The sequence below is a fragment of the Ranitomeya variabilis genome, chromosome 3 (assembly GCF_051348905.1).
Source record: "Ranitomeya variabilis isolate aRanVar5 chromosome 3, aRanVar5.hap1, whole genome shotgun sequence".
In the NCBI taxonomy this organism is placed as follows: Eukaryota; Metazoa; Chordata; class Amphibia; order Anura; family Dendrobatidae; genus Ranitomeya; species Ranitomeya variabilis.
In genome coordinates, this window is record NC_135234.1 from 770736864 (window position 1) to 770746114 (window position 9251).

The window sequence follows — 9251 nt, forward strand, 5'->3', positions numbered from 1 at the left end:
GGCAGAGGAGGAGGGGGGGCGACACAGCGGGCAGAGGAGGAGGGGGGGCGACACAGCGGGCAGAGGAGGAGGGGGGGCGACACAGCGGGCAGAGGAGGAGGGGGGGCGACACAGCGGGCAGAGGAGGAGGGGGGGCGACACAGCGGGCAGAGGAGGAGGGGGGGCGACACAGCGGGCAGAGGAGGAGGGGGGGCGACACAGCGGGCAGAGGAGGAGGGGGGGCGACACAGCGGGCAGAGGAGGAGGGGGGGCGACACAGCGGGCAGAGGCGGAGGGGGGGCGACAGCGGGCAGAGGAGGAGGGGGGGCGACACAGCGGGCAGAGGAGGAGGGGGGGCGACACAGCGGGCAGAGGAGGAGGGGGGGCGACACAGCGGGCAGAGGAGGAGGGGGGGCTGTCATGATCTCTGCAGGCAGAGATCATAGCAAGCCTATAGAGGGACAAGCTCTCGGAAGATGGAACTATACTGACCATGAACTAAGCCTGCCGCGCAACTAGAAATAGCCAGGTAGCATTTCCTATTTATCGCTAGATGCCCAGCTCTGGCCTAAGACCTAAATAGCTAGCAGAGGGAAATATAAGACCTGGCTCACCTCTAGAGAAATATTCCAAAGAAGACAGTAGCCCCCCACATATAATGACTGTGAGTTCAGATGAAACAACAAACGCAGCAGGAAAATAGTCTTAGCAAATTTGAGGTCCGCTTACTAGATAGCAGAAGACAGATAGTATACTTTCATGGTCAGCAGAAAAACACTAACAAAACACCATCCAGAGATTACCTTAAACTCTGGCATTAACTCATAACGCCAGAGTAGCAATCCCTGATCAACGAGAGCTTTCCAGACACAGTAACAAAACTTCAGCTGTGAACTGGAACAAATAGGCAAAACAAAACATGGACAAAAGTCCAACTTATCAGTAGTTGTCTAGAAGCAGGAACAAGCACTGAGAGGCATCAGATAACATTGTTGACCGGCAAGAAACCACCAGAGAAATGAGCTTAAATAGCGACACCCACTACTGATGGAACCAGGTGAAACAGGAAAGAGGATGACAAGTCCAATTCCACAAGCGGCCACCGGGGGAGCCCAGAATCCAAATTCACAACAGTACCCCCCCCTCAAGGAGGGGGCACCGAACCCTCACCAGATCCACCAGGGCGACCAGGATGAGCCCTATGGAAGGCACGAACAAGATCAGAAGCATGAACATCAGATGCATTGACCCAAGAATTATCCTCCTGGCCGTAACCCTTCCAGTTGACCAGATACTGGAGTCTCCGTCTGGAAACACGAGAGTCCAGAATTTTCTCCACAACGTACTCCAACTCACCCTCAACCAACACCGGAGCAGGAGGCTCAACTGAAGGCACAACAGGTACCTCATACCTGCGCAATAACGACCGATGAAAAACGTTATGAATGGAAAAGGACGCAGGGAGGTCCAAACGGAAAGAAACAGGATTAAGAATCTCCAATATTCTATAAGGGCCGATGAACCGAGGTTTAAACTTAGGAGAAGAGACCCTCATAGGGACAAAACGAGAAGACAACCACACCAAATCTCCAACACAAAGCCGAGAACCAACACGACGATGACGGTTGGCAAAACGCTGAGTCTTCTCCTGGGACAACTTCAAATTGTCCATAACCTGCCCCCAGATGTGATGCAATCTCTCCACCACCGCATCCACTCCAGGACAATCCGAGGATTCCACCTGACCGGAGGAAAATCGAGGGTGAAACCCCGAATTACAGAAAAACGGGGACACCAAGGTGGAAGAGCTGGCCCGATTATTGAGGGCGAACTCTGCCAATGGCAAAAAAGCAACCCAATCATCCTGGTCGGCAGAGACGAAACACCTCAGATATGTCTCCAGGGTCTGATTAGTCCGCTCGGTCTGGCCATTAGTCTGAGGGTGAAAAGCAGATGAAAAAGACAAATCTATGCCCATCCTAGCACAGAATGCCCGCCAAAATCTAGACACAAATTGGGTACCTCTGTCAGAAACGATATTCTCAGGAATACCGTGCAATCGGACAACATTCTGAAAAAACAGAGGAACCAACTCAGAAGAAGAAGGCAACTTGGGCAGAGGAACCAAATGGACCATTTTAGAGAAACGGTCACAGACCACCCAGATGACAGACATCTTCTGGGAAACAGGCAGATCTGAAATAAAATCCATCGAGATGTGTGTCCAAGGCCTCTTAGGAATAGGCAAGGGCAACAGCAGTCCGCTAGCCCGAGAACTACAAGACTTGGCCCGAGCACAAATGTCACATGACTGCACAAAGACTCGCACATCTCGTGACAGGGAAGGCCACCAGAAGGATCTTGCCACCAAATCCCTGGTACCAAAAATTCCGGGATGACCTGCCAATGCAGAAGAATGTACCTCAGAGATGACTCTACTGGTCCAATCATCCGGAACAAACAGTCTATCAGGCGGACAACGATCCGGTCTATCCGCCTGAAACTCTTGCAAGGACCGCCGCAGATCAGGAGAAACGGCCGACAAAATTACTCCCTCCCTAAGGATACCTGTGGGTTCAGAATTACCAGGAGAGTCCGGGTCAAAACTCCTAGAAAGGGCATCTGCCTTAACATTCTTAGAACCCGGTAGGTATGACACCACAAAATTAAAGCGAGAAAAAAATAAAGACCAGCGCGCCTGTCTAGGATTCAGGCGCCTGGCAGTCTCAAGATAAATCAAATTTTTGTGGTCAGTCAATACCACCACCTGATGCCTAGCCCCCTCGAGCCAATGGCGCCACTCCTCAAACGCCCACTTCATGGCCAAAAGCTCCCGATTCCCAACATCATAATTCCGCTCTGCGGGCGAACATTTGCGAGAAAAGAAGGCACAAGGCCTAATGACGGAGCAGTCGGAACCTTTCTGCGACAACACTGCCCCAGCTCCGATCTCCGAAGCGTCAACCTCAACCTGAAAAGGCAGATTCACATCAGGCTGACGCAACACAGGGGCAGAGGCAAAACGGCGCTTAAGCTCCTGAAAGGCCTCTACAGCATGAGGGGACCAATTAGCAACATCAGCGCCTTGTCTGGTCAAATCAGTCAGTGGTTTAACGACATCCGAAAAACCAGCAATAAATCGGCGGTAAAAATTGGCAAAGCCCAAAAATCTCTGAAGACCCTTAAGAGAGGAGGGCTGAGTCCAGTCACAAATAGCTTGCACCTTGACGGGATCCATCTCAATGGAAGAGGGAGAAAAAATATACCCCAAAAAGGAAATTTTCTGGACCCCAAAAACGCACTTAGACCCCTTCACACATAAAGAATTAGACCGCAGAACCTGAAAAACTCTCCTGACCTGCTGGACATGAGAGTCCCAGTCATCAGAAAAAATCAGAATATCATCCAGATATATTATCATAAATTTATCCAGAAAATCGCGGAAAATATCATGCATAAAAGACTGGAAAACTGAAGGGGCATTAGAAAGACCAAAAGGCATGACCAAATACTCAAAGTGGCCCTCGGGCGTATTAAATGCGGTCTTCCACTCATCCCCCTGCCTGATCCGCACCAAATTATACGCCCCACGAAGATCAATTTTAGAGAACCACTTAGCCCCCTCTATACGAGCAAACAAATCAGTAAGCAATGGTAATGGGTATTGATACTTAACAGTGATCTTATTCAGAAGCCGATAATCAATACATGGTCTCAAAGAGCCGTCTTTTTTTGAGACAAAGAAAAACCCAGCTCCCAAGGGAGAAGAAGATGGACGAATATGTCCCTTTTCCAAAGACTCCTTTATATATTCCCGCATAGCAGCATGTTCCGGCACAGACAGATTAAACAAACGACCCTTTGGATATTTACAACCCGGTATCAAATCTATGGCACAATCGCACTCACGGTGCGGAGGTAACGACCCAAACTTGGGTTCGTCAAAGACGTCTTGATAATCAGAGAGGAACTCAGGGACTTCAGAGGGAATGGACGAAGAAATAGAAACCAAAGGTAAGTCCCCATGAATACCCTTACATCCCCAGCTCAACACAGACATTGCTCTCCAGTCCAAGACTGGATTGTGAGACTGCAACCATGGCAATCCCAGTACCAAATCGTCATGTAAATTATACAGCACCAGGAAACGAATAATCTCCTGGTGATCCGGATTGATACGCATGGTTACTTGTGTCCAGTATTGTGGTTTATTATTAGCCAATGGGGTGGAGTCAATCCCCTTCAGAGGAATAAGAGTCTCCAAAGGCTCTAAATCAAAACCACAACGATTGGCAAAGGACCAATCCATAAGACTCAGAGCGGCGCCAGAGTCAACATAGGCGTCCGTAGCAATGGATGACAAAGAGCAAATCAGGGTTACAGACAAAATAAACTTAGACTGAATGGTGCCAATGGAAACAGACTTATCAAGCTTCTTTGTACGCCTAGAGCATGCTGATATAACATGAGTAGAATCCCCACAATAGAAACACAATCCATTCTTCCGTCTAAAATTCTGTCGCTCGCTCCTGGACAGAATTCTATCACACTGCATACTTTCTGGCGTCTTTTCCATAGACACCGCCAGATGGTGCACCGGTTTGCGCTCCCGCAGACGCCTATCAATCTGAATAGCCATTGTCATGGACTCATTCAGACCTGTAGGCACAGGGAACCCCACCATAACATCCTTAACGGCATCAGAGAGACCCTCTCTGAAAGTTGCCGCCAAGGCGCACTCATTCCACTGAGTCAGCACAGACCATTTACGGAATTTTTGGCAGTAAACTTCAGCTTCGTCTTGCCCCTGAGATAGTGCCATCAAAGTTTTTTCTGCCTGAAGTTCCAAATGAGGTTCCTCATAAAGCAAGCCCAAGGCCAGAAAAAACGCATCCACATCGCGCAACGCAGGATCCCCTGCTGGCAATGAGAAGGCCCAATCTTGAGGGTCACCCCTGAGCAAGGAAATCACAATCCTAACCTGCTGAGCAGGGTCTCCAGCTGAACGAGACTTCAGGGACAAATAAAGCTTACAATTATTTCGGAAATTCTGGAAGCTAGCTCTATTCCCTGTGAAAAACTCCGGCAAAGAAATTCTCGGCTCAGATACCGGAGCATGTACCACAAAATCTTGTAAATTTTGTACTTTCGTGATGAGATTATTCAAACCCGCAGTTACACTCTGAAGATCCATTATTGTCAGGTGCACACAGAGCCATACAGAGATTAGGAGGAGAGAGAGAAAAAAGACTGCAGCAAGGCAGACTGGAGGAAAAAAAAAAAAAAAAAATTCCAGCAGACTTCTTATAACTCTCCTTTCTCAACCTGGGTCTTTAACACTTTACGGGCCGGTCAAACTGTCATGATCTCTGCAGGCAGAGATCATAGCAAGCCTATAGAGGGACAAGCTCTCGGAAGATGGAACTATACTGACCATGAACTAAGCCTGCCACGCAACTAGAAATAGCCAGGTAGCATTTCCTATTTATAGCTAGATGCCCAGCTCTGGCCTAAGACCTAAATAGCTAGCAGAGGGAAATATAAGACCTGGCTCACCTCTAGAGAAATATTCCAAAGAAGACAGTAGCCCCCCACATATAATGACTGTGAGTTCAGATGAAACAACAAACGCAGCAGGAAAATAGTCTTAGCAAATTTGAGGTCCGCTTACTAGATAGCAGAAGACAGATAGTGTTTTTCTGCTGGCCATGAAAGTATACTAACAAAACACCATCCAGAGATTACCTTAAACTCTGGCATTAACTCATAACGCCAGAGTAGCAATCCCTGATCAACGAGAGCTTTCCAGACACAGTAACAAAACTTCAGCTGTGAACTGGAACAAATAGGCAAAACAAAACATGGACAAAAGTCCAACTTATCTAGTAGTTGTCTAGAAGCAGGAACAAGCACTGAGAGGCATCAGATAACATTGTTGACCGGCAAGAAACCACCAGAGAAATGAGCTTAAATAGCGACACCCACTACTGATGGAACCAGGTGAAACAGGAAAGAGGATGACAAGTCCAATTCCACAAGCGGCCACCGGGGGAGCCCAGAATCCAAATTCACAACAGGGGGCGACACAGCGGGCAGAGGAGGAGGGGGGGCGACACAGCGGGCAGAGGAGGAGGGGGGGCGACACAGCGGGCAGAGGAGGAGGGGGGGCGACACAGCGGGCAGAGGAGGAGGGGGGGCGACACAGCGGGCAGAGGAGGAGGGGGGGCGACACAGCGGGCAGAGGAGGAGGGGGGGCGACACAGCGGGCAGAGGAGGAGGGGGGGCGACACAGCGGGCAGAGGAGGAGGGGGGGCGACACAGCGGGCAGAGGAGGAGGGGGGGCGACACAGCGGGCAGAGGAGGAGGGGGGGCGACACAGCGGGCAGAGGAGGAGGGGGGGCGACACAGCGGGCAGAGGAGGAGGGGGGGCGACACAGCGGGCAGAGGAGGAGGGGGGGCGACACAGCGGGCAGAGGAGGAGGGGGGGCGACACAGCGGGCAGAGGAGGAGGGGGGGCGACACAGCGGGCAGAGGAGGAGGGGGGGCGACACAGCGGGCAGAGGAGGAGGGGGGGCGACACAGCGGGCAGAGGAGGAGGGGGGGCGACACAGCGGGCAGAGGAGGAGGGGGGGCGACACAGCGGGCAGAGGAGGAGGGGGGGCGACACAGCGGGCAGAGGAGGAGGGGGGGCGACACAGCGGGCAGAGGAGGAGGGGGGGCGACACAGCGGGCAGAGGAGGAGGGGGGGCGACACAGCGGGCAGAGGAGGAGGGGGGGCGACACAGCGGGCAGAGGAGGAGGGGGGGCGACACAGCGGGCAGAGGAGGAGGGGGGGCGACACAGCGGGCAGAGGAGGAGGGGGGGCGACACAGCGGGCAGAGGAGGAGGGGGGGCGACACAGCGGGCAGAGGAGGAGGGGGGGCGACACAGCGGGCAGAGGAGGAGGGGGGGGCGACACAGCGGGCAGAGGAGGAGGGGGGGGCGACACAGCGGGCAGAGGAGGAGGGGGGGCGACACAGCGGGCAGAGGAGGAGGGGGGGCGACACAGCGGGCAGAGGAGGAGGGGGGGCGACACAGCGGGCAGAGGAGGAGGGGGGCGACACAGCGGGCAGAGGAGGAGGGGGGGCGACACAGCGGGCAGAGGAGGAGGGGGGGGCGACACAGCGGGCAGAGGAGGAGGGGGGGCGACACAGCGGGCAGAGGAGGAGGGGGGGGCGACACAGCGGGCAGAGGAGGAGGGGGGGGCGACACAGCGGGCAGAGGAGGAGGGGGGGGCGACACAGCGGGCAGAGGAGGAGGGGGGGGCGACACAGCGGGCAGAGGAGGAGGGGGGGGCGACACAGCGGGCAGAGGAGGAGGGGGGGCGACACAGCGGGCAGAGGAGGAGGGGGGGCGACACAGCGGGCAGAGGAGGAGGGGGGGGCGACACAGCGGGCAGAGGAGGGGGGGGCGACACAGCGGGCAGAGGAGGAGGGGGGGTGACAGAGCGGGCAGACGGAGGAGGGGGGGCGACAGAGCGGGCAGAGGAGGAGGGGGGGGCGACAGAGCGGGCAGACAGAGGAGAGGGGGGCGACAGCGGGCAGAGGAGGAGGGGGGGCGACAGCGGGCAGATTGAGGAGGGGGGGCGACACAGCAGGCAGAGGAGAGGGGGGGGCGACACAGCGGGCAGAGGGGGGGTGACACAGCGGGCAGAGGAGGAGGGGGGGCGACACAGCGGGCAGAGGAGGAGGGGGGGCGACACAGCGGGCAGAGGAGGAGGGGGGGCGACACAGCGGGCAGAGGAGGAGGGGGGGCGACACAGCGGGCAGAGGAGGAGGGGGGGGCGACACAGCGGGCAGAGGAGGAGGGGGGGGCGACACAGCGGGCAGAGGAGGAGGGGGGGCGACACAGCGGGCAGAGGAGGAGGGGGGGCGACACAGCGGGCAGAGGAGGAGGGGGGGCGACACAGCGGGCAGAGGAGGAGAGGGGGGGCGACACAGCGGGCAGAGGAGGAGAGGGGGGGCGACACAGCGGGCAGAGGAGGGGGGGCGACACAGCGGGCAGAGGAGGAGGGGGGGGCGACACAGCGGGCAGAGGAGGAGGGGGGGGCGACACAGCGGGCAGAGGAGGAGGGGGGGGCGACACAGCGGGCAGAGGAGGAGGGGGGGCGACACAGCGGGCAGAGGAGGAGGGGGGGGCGACACAGCGGGCAGAGGAGGAGGGGGGGCGACACAGCGGGCAGAGGAGGAGGGGGGGGCGACACAGCGGGCAGACGAGGAGGGGGGGGGACGACACAGCGGGCAGAGGAGGAGGGGGGGGCGACACAGCGGGCAGAGGAGGAGGGGGGGGGCGACACAGCGGGCAGAGGAGGAGGGGGGGGCGACACAGCGGGCAGAGGAGGAGGGGGGGGCGACACAGCGGGCAGAGGAGGAGGGGGGGGCGACACAGCGGGCAGAGGAGGAGGGGGGGGCGACACAGCGGGCAGAGGAGGAGGGGGGGCGACACAGCGGGCAGAGGAGGGGGGGGGGTGACAGAGCGGGCAGACGGAGGAGGGGGGGCAACACAGCGGGCAGAGGAGGAGGGGGGGCGACAGCGGGCAGATTGAGGAGGGGGGGCGACACAGCGGGCAGAGGAGGAGGGGGGGGCGACACAGCGGGCAGAGGAGGAGGGGGGGCGACACCGGGCAGAGGAGGGGGGGGCGACACCGGGCAGAGGAGGAGAAGGGGGGGCGCTATATCGGGCACACACGGGGCCATGTAACACAGCACAGTGTGGCCATTAGAGCTCTACTATCCATCATGGCGGCCTCACAATCTTGTTGTGGTCGGTGATCAGCTCGTCGATGTTCTCCAGGTACAGCTCGTCCATGGCGCCGGCGGCCCCGGAGCTCCGGATGTTTAGGCCACTGACAGATTTGGCGCCGTTAACGAGGCTCACAGATCAGTATACTGAGCGTGCGCCAATACTTGTCACTGATTGGCTACGGGGAAGATGAACGTCCCGTCTGACCAATAACAGTGGAGATAAAAAAAAAAGCAGGTGTGGGACCGCCCCTTCCTGTGTGTCAGTGGGAGGAGTTGTGTGCTATCAGTTGCTATGACAATGTGGGCGGTAACTGGCCTGCTGGTTACTATGAGCAACCGAACAGCCCCGTATGAGGCCTATTTTGTCGCCATTTTCTGAGAATAAACTGTTTTTAGCGCAGAGTAGGAGACGAGTAAATACAGTGAGACGTAAAAAACAGGTTATAAAGAACAACCCGTGCCTTTCTTCCCCAAAACGAATAAATCTGT

The 9251-nt window shown here is 56.4% G+C and overlaps 1 protein-coding gene across 1 annotated transcript in view; it reads right to left on the reverse strand.

Moving 5' to 3' along the window:
• The window catches only part of POLD3 (DNA polymerase delta 3, accessory subunit), a 31720-nt gene extending 22770 nt beyond the window's left edge, over positions 1-8950 (reverse strand). The window contains exon 1 of the mRNA XM_077298830.1: positions 8770-8950. Within this exon, the coding sequence (XP_077154945.1) occupies positions 8770-8826 (57 nt within the window). The 5' untranslated portion in view covers positions 8827-8950. The remainder of the gene's footprint in view (positions 1-8769) is intronic.
• Between the last annotated feature and the right edge of the window lie 301 nt (positions 8951-9251).